This window comes from Triplophysa rosa, linkage group LG8, assembly GCF_024868665.1.
Source record: "Triplophysa rosa linkage group LG8, Trosa_1v2, whole genome shotgun sequence".
In the NCBI taxonomy this organism is placed as follows: Eukaryota; Metazoa; Chordata; class Actinopteri; order Cypriniformes; family Nemacheilidae; genus Triplophysa; species Triplophysa rosa.
Window position 1 is genome coordinate 21,644,817 of NC_079897.1, and position 21,751 is coordinate 21,666,567.

A 21,751-nucleotide genomic window follows, 5' to 3' on the forward strand; every position below is an offset into this window, starting at 1 on the left:
ATACTGATAAATAAAAATGTATAGAATATATAACACTGTGTTGCAATGGATTAACGTGTATGCTTGTATCAAATGTATTCTTTACTATCTATTGCATTTTGTTTTAACTTGAGGGATGTTTAATTGATTGGAGTCTAAATGGCTTTAAAGGAACTAAAGGGCAAGCTCAAGTTATATTTTGAAACGTTTCAAAATATAGACGTTTCAGTGCAGCAACAACATAAACAAACGTTATGTGGCCCCAAATTAACATCCGGTAGACACCCGCAAATAATTGATAAATGTTGAGAAGATTTAATTTAATTCAATACAACAATATACAATATTATAATTAATATTAATTTGAATTAAATATAAAAATAAATGGTTATATTATAACCAAACACCGACCGGAAGTTAACTTCGGGCTAGGTGTGTGCGTCCGATGAAACCGTACTTTTAAAAAAGCCATAGTTTTAAAAGACATTTGCGCAGATGTCGAAATACTGTATATGTACAATCCAATTAATTTAAGGCAATTAACACTATTGCACAGTAGATGGCGCACTAATGCCTCCTTGGTAGGGAAGAGTGAGGCATCGTTTGGTCCTGGTATGGAAATGGTTAAACTGGCGGAGTTCACTCAGAGTCGCTCGCTTTCTGTCGTTGTCTCGAGTTGGAAAGAAACAGCGGCAACATGGAGATGCTGACCGGAGGATTTTTCTAATCGCCTGTCGGTGTCAATGACATGAGCAGAATTGCTAAAACCTCAAATGATGGCAGGAAAGCTCCGCTACAATGGTGTAAACGCTCCTGTCGCATAGACAATCTGCATCGTTGAGAAAATCGTTGTACGCGTATAAACAGCAGCAATGCGCGGGGCGGACAGCAACGGCTCTGCCGTGATTGTGCTCTGCCTCCTGGGATGCGATATATGGACGACAGGCGCTAAAACACTGCAGGAGAACAGCGATGCCAAAGGTATGAGACACGCCGTTAACATCCGTAAATTAATCATTTCTGTATGTGTTTACAAAGAGCTTGATAGATATGTTTATAAACTTTTCTTTGGTGGGTGCCATTGCCTGAGCTAACTGTTAGCAGTAGCTTGTCTATATTAACGAACAGAGTACCACTTGCTGTCCATAAACGGCCATAAAACGAAAGCATTCATTAATGACGCATTAAAGCGTTAAAGGGTTGTTTATTCGTCTGTTTTCTATTTTATTGACAAGAATATTTGTATACGTTTGCAGTTAAATTGCTTTATCTCAAGTCTGTTTGGCAACAAGCATCACTGCAGCCTCCAACACAAATGTGTTTGTATTTTCAGAAAACAGTTTCTCTTGATAATATTATCAGTATTTCTGACTTCTGTATATAGTTCTAATGAATAGCCCATTATTGATATTTAGGTTAACGTCATATTGTTTTTCTTTACCAGCACTTCATTGGTCTATATGAATAATAAAGTCTATACATTGGTCTATACAATAATAATATATAAAGCATGTTATTGTGCTATATTTGCTTTTCCAAATGTGAGCACAATAGCCATGAAACCCATCTAACCATCTGAAATCACATTGATTTAACACCTTATGGATTGGACAGCCAGTTTGGTCTGTATCTGCCATGTCTAGATGAACCCCCTCCTCCTTTTTGATAGACCCTCCCCCTCTATCTCTCTCTCTCCTGCTGATGAACACATGTAGGGTGTACAGATGGGTCTGTTTGCTCTCTCTTCTCTTCGGACAGTAGACTGGCACACTGTGTTTTGAGTATGCAAAACAGGTCTTTCCTGCCTTTTGTCCATGCTGTGCCACTTCCTTATCACGGGCGCAGTGGTGCCTGAAAAGACAATGCTGTGTGTGAGGCCCAGACATAATAGTTTAAAGTGGTCTGGATCTTGGAATATGGGAATGTTGTTTTGGGATCAGTTGCTGTGTCTGCTGTTGTATTTTAGGCTTTGTTTCTGTGTTCAGTGGTTTTAATATTTTAAATGTGTGGTGAAACTGACATATACCTGGATTTTGAGAGTTTTACGTACTTTTATGACTATATATTAGCAGTAAAGTTTACGTTTCATTGACATGCAGTGCAATATTTCAAGGTTGTTGTTGTAGTCTACTAAAATTATTAAAACATTCCTTAGGAATTAACTGAAAAGTCTGAGGCATTAAAATTAATAAATGAAAACTAAGCTAAGCTAACAAATAAATGATAAAATGACAAAACCACATAGAATAAATAGCTAAAATGAACATAAAAAATACAAAAATAAATGCTAATTCAAATATTAATGAAACTGAAAACAAAACTATAACAACTCTGGTACTTTGTGCCTGATGAAGGCCTGACGGTCGAAACGTTGCACTATCTAATAAACTTTGGAGCATTTTACATAAGTGTGCGGACTACACATTTCTTCCTTTTGTGATTTACCTTTTTTGTTGATTTACCTTTTTGCGTTTTTTGAACTCTGGTACTTTTCCCAGCCAAATCAAACTTAGTATGTGTTGTAGATTTTTTAAAAAGTTGTTTAAGCTTTTTTATGTGCAGATGTTTAATGTCCTATAATTAATATTCAAACTTTTCTATAATTTAATGCGACTCTGTTCAATGAAAGGAAATAATCAATTTTTATAGCCAGCTTTAGCTCCCATTTATTTCAGTCATTATACATGCTATTTACACCAATAACAATTACTTATTTTTATGTTTTAATGACCCACATATTTGCAGTTCTGTTCATGCAGACAGCCAGATATTTACTGTAAACAGTTGTTCCTTGTCACACACCCAAATATGAAGAGTAACAGGGCTCTCTTATAGTTTCCTGCTTTAATGTGATGAGGCTTAGAACAATAGATCTTAGAAAACCAGACATGTTTTAGAGCCTGGCTGAGTCATAAAGACTAATAAAACGAATAAGTCTAGCATTCTCATTCATTATTATCTCTTACGGGGTTTTCTGTGTGGTGTAGCCTGTGGATATTTTGATGTTGCTTTGCGAAAATGGGATGGGGTGTGGACTCTGTTTGTTTGACCCTAGCATTTCAAAGCACTATGAGCACACGGGAGACCCCTGTTCTGCTGAATTTTTCATGGGGTCATGTTTTCAGCGGATAATCAGACATTTTCTCATCTCTGATTACCTCAACCAGACCGTATCCCATGGGCAAGCCTCTCTCTCTTTCTCTTTCTATCTTGCAAATACACATGGGGAACTATTATAGCTGTCTAAATGTGATAGTTAATCTGTATCTTAAAGAGGCTTGGAGAGTCTTAAATCTACAGTAGGTCTGTTTTCTTAGCGTGTCTATTCTAGAGTACATCCATCATCTGTCATTATTACACAAAGTGAGATTCAGTTCACTTATGTATAAAGTGTGGGTTTATGTTAAATCAGTAACGCTTTTATGATCAGCGTTTGTTAATGACTTATTGATTCAAGTGTAATGCATGTACTTGTGGTACAAGTTGAAATGTAAGTCTTGTGTGTGGTTTTTTATGGCCATTGTATGTGTTCATGCATGTGTTTATGGCTGAAAGGTAGAAGGACAGAAATGAACGAAATATTTGTAGATCTGATTTTAGACTTTTTGCCACATGATTTTTGTGCTTTCATGCTTGTGAAACATGATAATCCTGATGTGAGTCTGCACAAAACAGCAGTCTCAACAGCTAGATGGACTGAATAAGTCTGGAGTTCTCTCTTTCACACACACAGGCTGTGTGTCTCCTTTTATAGAGGGAGAGAGAGAGAGAGAGAGAGAGAGAGAGAGAGAGAGAGAGAGAGAGAGAGAGAGAGAGAGAGAGCCAGCCAGCCAGCCAGTCTACTTCACATCTGGAGAAGTCATTTTTCTGCAAAACTGAAAGACAAGCTTGTTTTACGTTTTATAATATACCAAACTTTTTAAACACTTTTTTTTACATCTAAAACAATCAATGATTAACTTTGAAAGTTAAATTAACACTGTATTCAAAGGTTTGGATAGCCATCAGCATTAGCATTATCACAAGTCCTTGCCTTTTTTAAATCACGTCCTTTCTGTAAAACTTGTTTTCTTCCGTAGCTGAAACAGAATTGGGATGAGACTGGAAAAAAAACACGGTAATGAAAATTGTAATATGTAATGTAATATGTTTTTGCTGTGAAATTGAAATTGAACAGTAAATTGATATTTTTTTCTTTTGTTAATGTATAAGAACCTCAACATTCGATTTGTTGTCTGTAATAACTTGGTCTTTGTGTAAGTTTGTTGATGTATGTGATGTGTACACTTGCAGAATGATACACTCTCACTGAGTTTCAGTGTAGCTTTCGTAGATTTAGGGTTTTTATTTTTTCAAGAGCTCTCTTTATGTAAAAAATGCTTTCTTGAAGTCCCAGAGAAGTCACGCTCTAACCTTGTATAACCTTGACAGATAATACTGTTTTTTTTTTTAGATGATCAATAATATGGTTTCCTGGGGCATCCTTAAACCTTAGAAGCCAGCACATCATGCAGCATATTGACAGATTACTCTCTTCATTACAGCAAACAAGGTTCTGCTCTAGGGGTTAATGACGCCTACTGTCTAGGGCAGATGTAAGTGCTTTCTATGGGTTGGGTATTAAATGTCTTTGTGATGTTATTCTACCATAGCATCAGGATTTGAGGTGATCTTAGTTTGTTTGAAGTTGACCTGATGATGACTTGAAAAAGGTTTAATGGAATGGAATAGTTCTGTCAGTGTTTACCCAGCCTTGTTCATATAAACAAGTATTATTGTGTGATTAAATGGGTGCATTTAAATTTTGGAGTAAACTGTTCCCTTAAATTCCTTTCTGGCACATGCTGTTAGATTAGGTTGGATGTTTTTGTTAAAGTGCACAGCTGTGAGGTGCAGTGAACATCAGGGTAATGATAAAGTGTAATGTTGTGCTTACTGCTTACACTGATATAATATGTTTTAATGAAGCAGTTACAATAGCAGGTGCTCTTGTTAGATCAACAACAACATACAAGCTGGAAAAACAAAATTGTGACCTATAAGACGGATGATCCAACCATTCCCCATTTCATCTGTGTGCCCTCCCTTTCCTTCTGCCTCCTGTCCTCCCCTGCAATGCAGCACCCTGCATTTTGTCTATGTGTGCACACTCTTACATAAAGACATCACTTATTATTATAGCTGGAAAACAAGATGCTAGGCAGCATTATCATCTCATATTCTTATGGAGATGTAATCCTCCTCTTTGGTATAAGTCATTTTTTTGTATGGGGCTCTGTAACACAAAGCAAATGAAACCATAATAAAGGGTTTCATTAAAAAAACTTAGTATCTGACACTCCAGCTTTGTGGACAATAGAGAATTGCATTGAACTCTTATATTATCTCTGCCAGGGAGACTTTTTATGGCTTTTGGCGGAGAGAAACACAGAAAGGAAATTCAGCTTAGTTTTGTTATAAATCTTGCGTGATGACTTCGATTTTGGGTGATATTTCCTCAGACAAACGATCTAAGTTATATTTACAGTACTGGCTCTCCAGCTTTGTAATGCCATTCAATGGGGTTCCATTGTGGGGTGAACAATGTCTTTAACCACTAAGCCACAGCACCTCCACCACAAGGTATATCAGTGATAAAAACAGAAAAACAAGAGTGTGGTGAAGAGATGGTTGGAGCAGTTAGTGTTTAGCAGAAGTTTATTATTTAGATTGACCTACAGTGCACTAAATGCAGAGTCAGTCCCAATGGAGTAACCTGAGGTTAAGTGTGTTCCCTAAGAGCTCAATGATGATTGAGCAGCTCTGTGATCTCTGTAATGGTTGAATTGCACCTGCAACCTCTGCAATAACAGTCCTCAACTGGAAAATAAAGGACAAGAATATTGACGTCCATACTGAAAAGCAGTATACAAAGAGGTGAGGAACAGTTTTGGGCTTGTTTAATGGATAGTGAAATGAAAATGATTTAATAAATTATTCACCTCATGTCATTCCCAATCTGTATGACTTTCTTTCTTCTACAGAACAAAAAAGAAGATATTTTGAAGAATGTTTGTAAACATTATTGGACCCCATTGACAAAAACACATTTTTGAGACATTTCTCAAAATATCTTCTTAAAAAAACTTTTTTTAGGTGAACTATCCCTTTAAGCACGCAAAAGCTGGTGTCAGCATTGAGAGCTGGTGAGAGCTTTTGTTTGGGTTGCTATAAGGGCTTTGTGGATGTTGACATCTAATGTAGCTTTTGTGAAATGTTTTATCTAATATTGTAAGTTGTAACTGTAATGGAGTGGAACAGTAAGAAGGGCTGTCAAACGATTAATCACTATTAATCGCATCAAGAATAAAAGTTTGTATTTACGTAATGTATGTCTGTGTACTGTAACTATTAATTACACACACGTGTGTGTGTGTGTGTGTGTGTCTATATATATATATATAGGAAATATGTATTTTTTTATATTTACCATTAATTTAAATTATATATAAATGTTTTTCTTAAGTATATACGATACGTCTATGTGTCTGTTTTTATAAATACAAAATTAATATGCACAGTACATATATTATGTAAACACAGACTTTTATTCTGGGTGCGATTAATCGCGATTAATCGTTTGACAGCCCTACAAGCGGCACCCAGTTCTACTAACAATGTAAGTTTCAGCTAAAATAGCCACATAGTCTCTGTGCTTATCAAGTCAAGTGCTTTTCTCTAAATTAGTCCTGGGAATTACGCATTATAGATTATAAATCCTGCCGTCTAAAGGTATGATGTAATAAGTGGTGTCATTTGTTTGATTGGTTCATGAGATCCAGGAATTTACTGTCCGAGACTCACTGGGAAAATATTTATTTGTCTGCCTTTATCAAGTGTATAGCCAAATCAATAAGAGACCGGTACAGTAATATATTTTTGAGAGAGGCAGCCAGTAGTTCACAGCATGTGTGTATGGTTCGGAAAGGGGGAGGGGGAATTCCCCGAGAGAGCCAGAGGAAAGAGCCATACCCCATAATGCACTGACTGAACAAGGCTTTGGAAAATACAGACATGAGATTGATCTTTTTAGGTTAAACGTTAACTGTAGGCTTCTTGGAACTAAAAACCCTTTGCATGTGCACAGACGTTCTCGTTTTGTTTCATTTGTTATAATTACATCGCAGGATCCTCAAAAGACGTGACAGCTCTTGAATCATGTTCTTTGTGTCAATCTGTCATGGCGATGGGGCTGTTTTTATAGCGCGGGTCGTTTATTCATGTCATTATACTTCGGTTTGCTTGTTTAATTTAAAACAGCTGCTCCTTGAATTGGACATTGATCCGATCCTTCAGTCATGAAAGGCCTTTTCTGAGAAATGTTTTTTTTGTTTGTTTCGCCAGAATGTACTGCCTCAGGGGCAACCCCCAGATTTAAACTGTGTCTGTAGGCTTTTTTATCTTTTTTTATCAGTGTGATAAAACTGGTAAGATTATATTGAATTCTTTGTTTTCTTTAACTCTAAAACGGCGAAAGGTTTCTGATTTAGTTTATGGAAATCCATATGATCTGTATATTAGGGCTGCTCGATTATGACAAAAATCATAATCACGATTATTTTGGCCAATATTGAGATCCCGATTATTTAACATGATTAGAAAAATAAAAAAAACTTGACTTTTAAACTGTGAATTCAACTGAAAAATAAATGTAAAGAAATAGCACAGCTGAACAACTGTGAAGGAATGGGGTGCGCTGTAGATTTATACCACAAGAAATGAGATGATCCTTGCAAAATGGAATGCGGCACAATAATCGTTTTACGTCGATTATTTTGTTTTTGAAATTGTTGAAGGCCAAAATTGACGATTACAATTATTTTCGATTAATTGCACAGCCCTACTGTATATTATGAACCATTACATCTATTTCAGAGAAGGGTATTTAATAAGAGCACCAGAGGTGAAAGGAACAGAAGATGATCTGGGCATTAGTGAGTCTGTTATGGAGATTACTGTGGATGAAGAGATTGAGCGGGCAGGATGACTGAAGACCGACAGCTTTATCGTCTCAGTGCTGTACGGTCATTCTCAGTCAAGCATGGGGCAAAGGAAAATTCTTAGTCGTTCATCACGGTGCCAAAAGTCAAATATTTACCTAGTGTAGGGTGACTGTGTTCCCTTAGAGTGCAGGTTAACGTTTCAAAAACCTGCTTACAGTAAACACTCGCTGCACCTGTGTTCTGAGAACAAGGAACAGGTGTTGTGGTTTTTCAATTTAATATATATATATTCATGCATAACTATGTATTGGCTTCAAATTTGTTTGTTTTTTTTCTCTGTGGGATACAGAAGAAAATTTGAAGAATACTGTTGCAAAAGTACAATTAAAGTGGTCTGTAGGATATTTCAAATTTTCTCCACACTTCTCTCACTGAGACAGAGAAGCGACTCACTGATTTCTGCGAGTGGGATAAGCTCAACAAATACACCTTGTGATGTGAAGTAATGGAGTGATTAGTAAAACTGTCACAAAGATGACTTTTATGTTCATTAGTCTGTATGGACTCTGTATGGAAATTCATTTCTGCCTCATGTTTAGGTTCTCAGGGTTGCATGCACTGTTTAAGTGGATAGGTTGAGTCCCTCTACACACAGCTGTCAGCCTTACATTGATAAATCACTGGGGAAGGAAGTGACATCATGTGGACAGCATTTAAACTTGCGTGTGAGTCAGTGATTTTGACTGTTTTCCTGTGGGTTTCTGTTGGATTGCTCATTGCTTTTTGTAGGAATGTTTTCAAACTTAGTCCTGTAATCTAAACTCTTATTTAAGAGGGAAACGCTCTCATATATATTAGGATTGTATGAAAGTATATTAATACAGTTATACATAGGTTTTTACAAATATCTTTGCACACAGAATCTAGTGCAGGTTGCAGGATTATGTATAGACAGTTTCATTTTAACAACATAAACAAACGTAACCGCCATGCGCACTTTTGTGACCCCCACTTTTAACACCTTTAATGTGAATATAAGCCTCTATGTGCTATTAGAATGTGGTTGCAGTGTGTTTCGTTTTGATGTTGGACTCCATTTGCTTGTTCAGTTCTTACTCCTCGCTTGAGTGTTTACAGATATATCTGTTTGTTGCTGGAAATGTGATTGTTAAACTGAAAAATTTTTGTTACTTTCATTTTATAGCAGTCAGAAAACCATTTGAATGGCTGACAAATAATCGCCAGACAGAGTTATCAATCAGACTTGCATGGATATGTTGAATCTATGTAGTATTCTGTAAAACGCATTTTCTTCTCTGAATTGTTTACATGGAGTCGCACGAGTAAAGTTTTCCAAAGGAAGTTTCCTAGAGGAAGGAAAACCAGTCCATTGTTTTCATTGGCTAAAAAAAATACGGAGGGGGTTATGTGTGATTTTCCCTTTGAAGATTTCTTTGAAAGTGAGGAGAGAAAATGTTTTTTATTTTATGTTATTAAAAGGGTCATGCTTTATGCAATGAATCACTTACTTTGGTTGTTAATAATGGCCGTGTCTGCCTGGCTGTTATGTGCGCTAATTGTTTTTGTCTTACGTGAAGCTTAAAGGGACAATACGTGGTTTTTAGGAGGATCTATTGACAGAAATGCAATATAATATACAAAACTATTTCTTCAGCGGTGTATAAAGACCTTACGTAATGAACTGTTATGTTTCTAATAGCTTAGAATAAGCTGTAAATATCTACATACAGAGCGGCCCTACATACATTGAATTCGCCGCCATGTTTTGTACAACAGCCCTAAACGGACAAACAACTCTACAACGTGCGTTTCCTCTCCCCTGCGATATAGTGGTGAAAGGGATCGCGGATGATCCGTGATCCGTATGGATCGTACTCTACGGTTCGGAATGCTTATGTGACCCGCGGATTAACTGTAAATTTATTCATCATTGAGTAAGAGAGTAAAACGCGATCTCTCTACAGTTTTAGCGCCAACGCACTCTCGCTCTCTCCAGTATCTGGACGAGTACAATATTAAAGCAGTTCCAGATAAACAATGATGCTCAAAACTGCTCCGTCACGCAGCTAATATTACAACAAAAACAACAACATATCTTGGTTCTAACAAACAGAAAAACCAATGTTACTCACATACTGATCCGAATCGAACCAACCTCCTCGGGGGTGATTTTGAGACGATCTTTCTCTCCAACGTCTCTCTGCTGGAAAGTATCTCCATAGATATCTGTGAGTATATCTGCTAAAAGCCTTAGTACCGCGGGTCTTAACGCGTCTCTGCTGGAAAGTCTTTATAATATTAACGCAGGTCCTAGCTCCTGCCTGACTTTTATCCTTCTTTTTATACTTAAAATCCACAGACCTTTTATTTTATGCAATAAATAAGACATCGCACTTTCTACAGTCTTTCTAATGCCCGCATGATCTCTTCCCTGCGTCAACATGAGAACGACATCTTTTTGTACTGTGGTGGCCACCGTCTTGTTTGGACTGAGCGATTCGTTGCAAATCTATAATACAACGCTAGTGGCCACTGTTCATCAAAAACTTCGCCTTTAACCCCAATAAAATGCAGACTTAACCTCAAAGCCATCTAATTACACAATAGTTTCTAGTTTCACAAATGCCTCTCTTTGTAGTTGAACGTTATTGTGCAAAGTGCTTTTGTGCAATTCATCATATAATAGATTTTTGCAAAATAATTATAAAAACCTCACACAAATTACTCCTAGTAGTTACACAGGAAACGTGACACTATCACTCTAACTTTATGTTCTGTTTCTTGTACAGAGGTGGCGCTGAAGGTTCATCTAAGTGACGCCAGCACTCATCAGCCTCTCTCTGGTGTCACTGTAGAGATCTTCACTAACCACACCCCTGTTGCCTCCGATACCTCCGGTGCCGATGGCAACACCTTTATCAGGTTTCCCTATCGTCTTGGCGATCTTTTTGTAGTCACGGCAACCAAACGTGGCTACGTACCCAACTCCATCCCATGGCAACCAGACAGGCTACCTGGTAATTTAAAAATGTAATTTATTCACAATACCGGCCCCTGTTTTTTCATTTGTCATATAGTTTCGTTGACACTAAGCAATACGTTTTAGAACCAAAGCAACAAAAAGCAATGTTTATTTTTGCCACCCTAATGCATGCAAATATAGTTTGCTGTTGTTTGCTCTACAAACAACTAAACAGATTAGAGTCAGATCTGATTTTTGCTGCCTGTTTGAACAAAGCAGGATTTTTGTCTTTGAAGATTGTGTTAGTAGGATTGGTTAATCCTCCTGTAACACCAGGTGACTGTCACATGTGGGTCAGATGGCACAGGGTTTAGCTGGAATGCAGAGCGCTATCAGAAATAAATCAGATGTTCCATTACAGCTAATGAGATTAACCTACTAATAGTAGTACGCAGGTGTAAATACGCCTGTACACACCCGAGCACAGCACACCCAAACACAGCAGGCCTGATCCATATGACTTTATACACTTGTGTCTCTGTTTACAAGTCTTCTCATCTCTGAGTCTGGATCTGCTACCTGAAAGAGCTGCAACTCTGATGGTGTATGATGACTTGGTGGAGATCGTCTCTGGATATCAAGGTAACAGTCGATTTACGTTTTATGTTTTAATTATGTCAGGTTATCAATCAATTACAGTTGTTGTTATGATTATGACATGCTAAACATGTTATAAGTCAGACATTAAGATAGCTGTATAACAATATGATATAGGCCAATTTGTACAAATAATATGCATTAATTATAAAATATACACATTATTTACATTTATAGAGACATACACACCAAAGGAGGAGAACTGCTAGTGAAAAAAAAGTTGTGAAAAAACTTTTTATTAGTCATACAAAACACTACAAACTAATATAATTATGTAAACAGTGTATTAAGTTCAGTTCTGTCTATAGTTTTCAACAAACCAATTGCTTGGTCAGCTCAGCTTTTTTTGCACATGCAATCAAGCATTTCTGTGTGTGTGTGTGTGTGTGTGTGTGTGTGTGTGTGTGTGTGTGTGTGTGTGTCGACATGTTTACAATTACTACATTTTAGACATTCCATTGAAATTACATGCGTTTATACATTTATGATGTAATTTGTCTGGATAATTCTCATGTGGTATGTGAAATGAGACTCTTTCAGTACTGTAGTCGACATGACTCTTGAGATTTCATCTTAATTAAAAGTTTCCAAGTGAGCTGTGATACCACAATGCAATGAGAAACGGTATGAACACACACACAAAGCAAGAACAATGGCAATCCACTTGTAAAATCAATCCTTCCATTTTCATTTTTTCCTCTTTTTGTTTTTTTTCTACCCACACGTGCTTCTCTTTAACCAATCTACTTCACGCTATTTCATTTTTTTTTGTCTCGCCTAAGACCAATGTATACAGCTATGGTTGTCTACCACCTCTTTTGGTAACCCGTCCATCAGTGTGTGTGATAGGAGACAGACATGTTTATGGCTCTCAGGAGACCACTAATGCTGCACTTTCATTTAGAGCCATTCCCCAATTCTGTCCCTTGAAAACATTCATCACACACACATACCTATTACTCAGAGAGGTCCCATCTACTGTGGCATTTTGATATAACACAGGACCATTCTCACATGTGGACATTACATTTCCAATCTTATTTTAACCATCCAAGGAACGTGGGGAATAAAGTGATCAAATAAAGAGATTGAGAATTTGGAAGCAAAGGAATAAGATGACTTGTCTCTTGGGAATCAAAAGGCCCTTTGACAAGACTGTGGAAGCATTAAGGAGATTGCATTGCAGTGTCTATTCTGTCTAATGTTGAATCGGTTGTGTGGATGTCATTAACATAATTTAACTATTCATTGTGTCATTTTATATATAATTCTAAAGAGATGAGCTGAAATCACTTACATTGTGGATATCAGCCAGCAGTGTTTAGTAAACATTATTAAAATAATGAAAACCTAAAAATGCAGGAAGGTTTATGTCAAATTAAAAGATAAAGGTGGAGAGAAAACATCACACTCTTAGTGGACTAACAATAGCAGTCAATGAAAAGCTCCCACCATGAAGAACATACGAGTGTGTGTGAGACATGTATCTAAATCAGCCGTGTATGTTTTACACTGAGGTTTGGCATGAGTGTGTGCACTATAGCTTAGTGTCATGTCTATGGTATGTACAGTAAGCCACAATGGAAACATGATGACATCACTCTAAAAAGACCCTCACTGTACTGCCTAGACTCCATCATCTGCTGATCAACTCTAAGGAGAGAAAGAGCATGTGATGAATACTGTGGTTGGGACCACAGGCCTACTGTAATGTGGTTGTCTCTTTCGTTTCATTTTTAGGTTCAAAGCTTCAGTTCCCGAGAAGAGCATTGAGTCTTCCTTCTAATGCAAGCTACACCAACCTGACCGCTTTTCTCACCGTGAGCAGCACGTCCCGAGACACACAGTACTTTCCTTACCTGCAGGGTCTTCATTCCAACTACACAGGTAACACGGGAAAGGATGTCGAGATCAAAGTACAATTGAATTTACATGATGTACTTTTATCTAAAGTGAATTCAAAGTATACATTGTGTGTCCGTGTGGTCCCTGGGAGTCAAATCATGGTTGGTGAAAAATAGTGCACTTGGGTGTATTTAAAGGAATTGTTCACTTCAAAGTTTCACTTTCCATAGTCATTTTTATTCTTACTATGGAAAGTCAATGGGGGCAAATTTTGAAGTGAACAACTCCTTTAAAGACATTAAAGGGATAGTTCACCCAAAATGAAAAATCTCACATGTATTTCTCAAGATATTATGAGAAATGTTTCAGTGTCCATACTATGGAGGTTAACGCACACAACCCACCAGTTTAGAACAACTAACGTAGTTATTCATATCTGTCAGCAGATTTTAAGTGTTTCAAGTCTTGTAAATTGTTTTCGATAGTCTTTTCTTATCTGTCAGCTCTTATCCATCATCTCTGTTTCCCTTACATCCTCTACTTTCTCTCGTAGGCAGCGATCGAAAGTTTGAGCTGACTCCTATAGCTGCTATCAGTGTCCATCTTTTGGGCAGTGATGGGGCGGAGCTTCACATCAGTGAGCCAATCACTGTGAACGTGCCTCTTCCTGCAGACAGTGATCTGAAAGAGAATGATCACATCCCAGCCTGGAGGTTTGACCCTAAACTGGGTGAGTTTATAACATGCATTTTTATGTTTATAGCAGATATGAACATAAATCACACGATCACATAAACATAATAATAAAATCTTTATGTAATGATTTGTGACACCAGAGAAGGCTTGTATGTAAGAAAAGTCTTCTTTTCTCGCCAGATTTCCTGTCTTCCTGATCTTTTAGGATGACTCAAAAGGAAGTGTTAAAATGTGTGAAATTTAAAGAGTTTAAAGCTGCAAGGATGTTAATGGGTTACTGAAGTCATGGTTGGCAGGCAGAGGAAGAGGTCTTAAAAACTGACTCAATTGAGTTTTGACACCAATATCTTACAAGTAAAAATAAACTCAGTTAGTTTGTACAGAGAAAGAAATTGCATAACCCCAAAATTATTCCTTATTGATGAAATAAATAGCTGACCTAACCAAGCGCAAAGCCTGCAAAAATTGCAGTTCTTTATATAATTATTTTATAAGATTATGTAGATTTCCGCCAACAGTTGTCTGGAAAGGGTAAATACTCATAATCAAATAACACAGAATAATACAAATCCTTGTCACACAATGGATTTTATTCCTAATCCAAGACTGGGTTTTCATTCTACTGTCAAAGCGCTTTTCATTTTTACCAGACATATTTTAATGTTTTGAAATCATACGTGCTGCTTGTAAATGTATTGCTAAGCATTTTGGAATGTGTATGGTGATCCAACATTATCAAAGTTGTTTTTGTGAAGGGCTTTGTTCCGATGTTTTTTATGGAAATGTTTCATTGCTCGTCCAAATGGCCTTAACTGCATTTAACCTAATCATACATCACAACCTCATGAGAATGGAACATGGCTGAGAATCGAGTGGGAGATGAGCAGCATCACAACAACCAGTTTATTATCAAACTGTACATATCTGGCATTCTTCTTATTGCAATATGCATTGCTGTTCTCCACTTCTCTGTATTTAAGATTAAAAACCCTCTTTTCTGCTTCTCTCTTTCTTCTGTAACAATTGTTGAAATGTTCATAGCACTAGCGGGTTTTTTAAATGTAAAAAATGTAATAGTATCCACCTGCAGAGGATACTGCTTTATGCTGCAGCATTTGGCATGGCTGGTCAGAAAATGCTGTCAGGTCTGAAAATAATGTCCTACATTTTTCCCCAAAATTTCATACATTCAGACATTCTTCCTCTCTGATATAAGCAGTTAAACAATAAAAAAAACATAATAATATAATAAACATTTTGTAGTTTGAAGTTTTTTTATCTTCCAAGCTATAAGAAGCATGCACAGCCACGGAAAAAAGTAAGAAACCATTTCAAATTTTCATTTAATCAGCATTTCTATATGTATTGTGGCCGTTCCAGTCCAATGTCTGTTGAATTTCTACAAAATCAAACCCCAGGAGTGACATAAAGTCATCCAACAGCAATGTGAAAGACTGACAGCATGACAAGACACAAAAACTGGGATACAAATCAAGGTCATCACATAAAATAATTTTTGAACAATTTATTTTCTGCAAATAGAAATATTTTTATTTGAAATTTGGGTGAAATATTGTTTGTAGTTCACAGAATGAAACAAAAATGATCATTTTACCTAAACACATAGCCATAAATAGTCAATTTCGAAAAACAGAAAATAATTTTGAAATGGTTTATTTTTTTCTGTGGCTGTAATAGAGTACAGTGTTTAAGCTATTAATACCTGCTCTCCAATACGTGTATTCACAATTGCACTAAAACAGTTTTTTAACAGATCTTGATCGTTTCTTAGAGTTCATTTTAACTTCTTAAAAAGCTCTTTAGAGGTATCACCAGACCTTGTGTGTAGACTGCTTTGTTATCAAAGTTGTTTCCTAGCAGCCGGTTATAAACAGAGCAGAGAACAAGGTGGAAAACAGTGGCTGGCGCTAACTCGATTTCCTCTTTCAGGCAAAGAGATGTGAGCTGCTTTGTTGTGCGCAGTGTGCTGCGAGTTAGGGACATTAGTGAGTATAAAGACTAGATTGAAAAGCCCCTGGCATCCCACAGCACATAAATATTGCCTTGTTCTTTAATGTTTTCATCGTCTTGCGTTTTGTAATGGTGTCTTTTCAATCTGTTGAATGTTCGGTGTTCAAAACAAGTTAAACACTGTTGATTTACCCCATAGAGTAATTTGGACTTGTCCTTCGTGCACTCGTAGTGGAAGTCTATGGGACAAGGCATACTTGACCTTTACAGCACCTGAAACATTTCTTTCAAATCCTTAATGTTATGTTTTTTCCAATTTGTCGTTATTACTGCTTTGACGTATAGTGTATCCCTATGGTCTTCTGATCTGGACTAAATGTGTTTTGTGGTTACCTCAAAGCAATATGAATTGAATCAAAGGCCATGCATTAAAACCTTGTGTAAATATATTTTGAAATGCCAGCTTGCATAGACACCTTACGTAAGAGCACAGAGCACAAAGTGGTTTAAACAAAGCTTTTTTTAGCTGACAGACTGATAGATTGCACGGTTCTGCATGAGACTTCATTGTGAGCGTGTGGGAAAATGTTGCTGTGACATTTGTGTGTATGCGCAAACAGCCACGTGTGAATACAGGTTAAGTGATCGTGTGTCAGCACGCTGTGTTTGTGACGTGTAGTCATCAGTTTTGTGTATTTTGTCCCTTTAATTAAGTTGTCTACAGTACACCATGCAAACATGCTTTCCTTTCTGGCCTACTGTAGATTTGTTGCACTTTTTATATATATTATTTAAGACGGGCGTCCACTGCCATCAGGCGGCCATTGAGAACATTGCCGTCACCTAATGTAACAATTTATTTTGATATAATCAGCATTTTTGAATAAGATTTGAAATCTCAATATTAACATTTGAATGGATTTATAAAGGAAATTACACCTGTTAATGGGAAGTGGATAACAGCCCATATTCAAATCCGGACAGAGGCACTGTGGCATGTTATGCAGACCTATTATTCCAATATCCAAATCCTTATGTTACCTTGCAAGCAACTGGAAGAATGCCGACAGACTGACAGCCCTAATGCGGTGGAAATTATAATGAGTGCACTGTAAATATTAATAACCAGAAATGTGATGGATTGATTGTTGAGGTGAAGGTAGTGTGAGTTGTTTTCACTGTTCATAATATCTAATATTTATTGATTTGGACACATTTATTTAAAAGGCTGAAACCACTTGCGTATGCTTGTATTTTGCATTGTCTACATTTATTAATTATTTTAACAACAGATTAAGTATAACAATTAGTAGAGTTGTTCGCTTTAACGGAAGCAAGGAAATCTGACCTTTTGTGCAAAGAAGTTTCAATAACGTATTTGATTACCTGAACAGGTTAAATAGTTGTTCTTTAAAAAAAATGAAAAAGTTAAAGGTCCATTGTTTGAAATTTAGCGGCATTTAGCGTCGCTTCTTTGTCGAAGTAGATAACGTGTTTACCAAACACGCTCTGTAGACCAGTTTGTCCTTTTAGGGCTACTGTAGAAACAACATGGCGAATTCCATGCAAGGGGACCCCGGTGTATGTACTGTAGATAGAAATAGCTCATTCTAAGGTCATAAAAACACAACGCTTCATTATGTAAGGTCTTTATACACCTCTGAAGACATAGTTATGTATATTATATTGCATTTCTGTCAGTTTATCCTCCAAAAAATGACACATTGGACCTTTAACATTTTTGAATCCTGAAACATCCAGTTTATTTCCAAGTTTTAATATGATCTCAGACATTCAGACCTCACCTTTATATCTGCTGACTGTGTGTCTTTCTGTATCTGCAGGGGCTTGGCTGAAGAGCAATCTGGGACGTGTCCATTGGGAGGGGAAGCAGTTAACTCTCACATATACAGCCCCTCAGCTTGGTTACTGGGTGGCAGCCATGTCTCCTATAAATACAGGTAACACTCATTCATTTCAGGTCTTTATTCAGTTCCCTAATTATTTAATTGAAGATGACTGTGCAATATCTAAACTTTCACTTGGCCATTAATGCCCAGAGAGAGGAGCCTGATGGGCGGACGTACAAGTACTGCAGGCTCTGCAGCAGACAGATTTATTGACTTGTGTATTCGTTGGCATATTCACTGTGCTGTTTATATCAGATGAGAAAATGTGGTGAATTTCAGCACAAAATGATGTCAGTTGTCATTAAAAAATTGGAAATCTATGGACGTAAATGGTTGAATGACCTTATGCTGAAGAATATGTTTGTGTTCTGTTGTAGGTCCTGTCGTGGCCAAGGACATCAGCACTTATCATACAGTCTTCCTGTTGGCCATATTAGGAGGCATGACCCTGATATTGCTCTTCCTGTTCTGTTTACTGCTCTATTATTGCAGGTGTGTCTTTATTTAACAGAGGAAGCACAAACAAATATGCTAAGTATGCGTTTTTGTGATGAATTGCTTCCAAATGTTCAGTTAAACATGTTTCTGTGCTTTCAGGAGGAAGTGTTCCCGCTCGCGGCCCACCCACAGGAAGTTCACTCTATCCTCTGCTCTAGATGCTTCTAAACGAGACCAGGCTACATCTATGTCCCACCTAAACCTCATCAATGAGACGCACCTCGACCACAATGGGGCAGAGCCAGACATGCACACACCTATGCTTAAACCCAACCCCTACGACTCCTCCACCACTGAGCTGGCAGCTTCACGGGATGAGCTCCATAGCCGAAGATCAAACCACTGCAAGCGTTCGGTAGAAATATTTACGCACAAATCAGCTTCTTCAAACAATCCTTCCGAGGGCTACGATTCCCCTGCAGCACGCGGGGAGTTCCGGCGTAGCTACACCTCCATCACGACTTCATCCGTTCATCCCCTCCACATGTCCGTCTCGTCATCATCCCCCCACCCTTTACATTACACCGCCTCAGCGGGACGTCGGTCTTTGGAAAGTAAGTCGAGCCTGCGTGATCCACGTCTCTCTCCCGTTTCAGCGACATCAACGTGTCCCACTGGGTCACCGGAAAGGGAGCTGGGAATTGAGCGGCGACAAGTCGATTATATGCTGTCTCGCTCCGTAGACCACCTGGAGCGTCCCGCCCCCCTTCCAAAACCCGGAGCTCTGCTCTGCTGTACCTCTGAACTACAAGTCAGCCAAGGGGAAGAAACCTACCGCAAGGCCCGCCCCACGCTGGTCATCCCCGCCCACTACATGAGACTACCAGGGACACACCCGCTTTCAGGCCAAGCGCTTCTTTTGCAGTCAGACGAACAGAGCGAGTTAGAAAGCATTCAGGCAGAGCTCAGCGCGTGCCATCAGCCGCAGGGACAGATGCCACACCAATGGGGTAAAGCAGAGCAGGGAGGAGGAACGCAAGGAGCAGGGGACGACCAAGGAGGCGGAGGGGAGGAGTGGACGTTGCAGACGGCAGCTCTTCCTGCAAATCTCTCCATTCCCAACTCTCTCAGTCAGGGGGGAATTGATGTTGTGCAGATGAATGGAGAAGATCAGCTCCTAGCCGAAAAGACTTTGATGGAACTTAGGGGAGGAAAGCCCCTCCCTCACCCGAGAGCCTGGTTCGTGTCATTGGACGGCCGCTCCAACGCTCACATCCGTCATTCGTACATCGACCTGCAGAGGGCAGGATGCAACAACAGTAGTGTGGGAAGCAACGATGCCAGTCTGGACTCTGGGGTGGACATGAGCGATCTCACTCCGGGACGGCGCGTTCGCGACCCTGGCAAACTTGTGGTCAAAGCTGAAGATGCAGCTCAGCCTGTGGTCAGATATCCACCTTTGGTGTCGGTAGAGGGTTCACACGCTAATGGTACCAGTAGCTCACCTTCAGTTAGCAGCCCCGAAGAAAACCCTGTTGGGCCTTTGTTGCAGGAAGGAGAGAGAGAGGAGGACGGTGAGGAGACTCCATCGCCTCCATCTCTCCATCTTCCCCCAGAGCTTCCTTCACCACCTCCTCTTCCAGAGCCCGTGGATGAGACGGCAGATGAGACGCCAGAGGAGACAGAGACATTCAATGAAGTTTTTAGGACTGAAGAGAGTCAAATGCACACAAGCAGTAGCCGCCCAAACAACCTGGTCGTCCCTGATGATGGTGGTGAGGACGAGACCAAGAAGAGCCCTTGGCAAAAACGGGAGGAGAGACCCTTAATGTCCTTTAACCTGAAATGACAACATTTTTCCCTTGATAGACTGTTGAAGGGAGTTGCCTTATGAGCACAGGTCTGTGTGTGGCTCTTTGCTGTGACAATAAATGCCAAGCAAGCCATAGCACAACTTTTTTCGGAGCAGCCTCACGTTTGGAAGTGAGAACTGAGTTAACAAATGCAAAAACACAGTTATATTACAAGACTTGAACTGCTGTTACTTTTCTATACAAGGACTTTGAGCAAAAATATTGCAGAACAATGCAAGCCATTGTATCGGTGGAATGTTGATTAAGCTTTATGAAATGCTGCTGTTTTTGAGCAATATGACATCTAGTGGCAACGTGTATACGCTTCAGAAAAGTGTACCCCTGTAGTGTTTCCCAGCACTTATTATGGGCTGACTGGTGGAATGTCTTCCACATCTGATTATGTTGTTAAACATAATATAAAACCTCTGTAACGGGATCATTTTGCCTCACAATCGACATTTCACTTTTTTAGTTCTTTCATGGATTTACGAGTACAGGTAAAGCTTGCGAGACCAAATACGTTTGCATAATGCAACATTAGTTCCTGTCAATCATTTATTATGGCTGTGTTGAGCACAGATTCGCAAATGTCCCTTTCCTCCAATCATCGGTTGCCATCACAGTAAGCCTTTGCAATATGTGTCGATGTGCTTCAGACCTGCCTTGAAGAAAAAACAGCTATGCATTGCTTTAAAACTGAAGGATCATGTAGTCTTTATTTTAACCACTGTATTGTTATGTAATGTTCAGTTATTTTGGTAAATGTTTTATTCAGGTTTTGTTTTTTTTCGTTTGGAACTGCCTTAGTGTGTGAGTGAAGTGGACTGCACAGAGCTAGATACACACACATTTAAACACACGCTCACATGAAACCGCCACCAGCTTCTCCTTCACGATTTTTTGTCTTAAGTGCCTTTTTTAACAATCATTTCAATCCAGCGTTGTTTCCTTACCTCTGTTTTAATCGGTTTGTGTCATATTAAGATTTTTTTACAATGTGTTGACTCTATGTAGCATTACACTCCTCCTGCCATTGATCACATTGAGTGTTTGTGTGTGTTTTAATGTTATACTTGGGTGTATGTTCAATGCATCTGTGTGTCTTCTCAAGACATGCTATGCAGCGTATGTACTTGTGTAGGACTGAAAGCAATGTGTCATGTTTGAAAGCAGCTGGCTTGTTGCCAAGGTAACCACTAGGAATGAATACTTATGTCATTTAGCTCTTCAACAATCTCTTTTGAATGTCTGGACTGGTTGCTTGTATTCAGGCCTATTATCCAAATAAAGCCAAAAATCTAATGAACAATTTTTCAACCATCACTTTATGTTGATTAAATGTGTGACTAAATAACTTTTGATAGATGTCCACTGTTTTGTTGAAGGTGCTGTGTGTAATATTTAGAAGGATCCTTTGACAGAAATACAATATAA

General features: G+C 38.5%; 1 protein-coding gene across 2 annotated transcripts; it reads left to right on the top strand.

The window, feature by feature from the left end:
- Positions 1–624: 624 nt before the first annotated feature.
- On the top strand, positions 625–21,680 carry fam171a1 (family with sequence similarity 171 member A1). Of its 2 annotated transcripts, XM_057340600.1 has the most exons (8): positions 625–960; positions 10,772–10,999; positions 11,494–11,586; positions 13,342–13,488; positions 14,000–14,176; positions 17,958–18,074; positions 18,401–18,515; positions 18,621–21,679. In XM_057340600.1, the coding sequence occupies exons 1-8, from the start codon at positions 852–854 to the stop codon at positions 20,308–20,310; spliced, it is 2,676 nt and encodes an 891-aa protein (XP_057196583.1). In that variant the 5' UTR covers positions 625–851; the 3' UTR covers positions 20,311–21,679. The 2 variants fall into 2 exon arrangements, with proteins under 2 accessions (XP_057196583.1, XP_057196584.1); XM_057340601.1 differs by lacking the exon at positions 10,772–10,999 and having other exon boundaries at positions 18,621–21,680.
- Positions 21,681–21,751: the final 71 nt, after the last annotated feature.

Excerpts from the sequence above, each read along its gene's own strand:
- fam171a1 (XM_057340600.1), top strand. The coding sequence starts at position 852 with ATGCGCGGGGCGGACAGCAACGGCTCTGCCGTGATTGTGCTCTGCCTC. Across the intron at positions 961-10,771 it reads GGAGAACAGCGATGCCAAAG|AGGTGGCGCTGAAGGTTCAT; the intron begins GTATGAGACACG and ends TTTCTTGTACAG. Across the intron at positions 18,516-18,620 it reads TTACTGCTCTATTATTGCAG|GAGGAAGTGTTCCCGCTCGC; the intron begins GTGTGTCTTTAT and ends CTGTGCTTTCAG.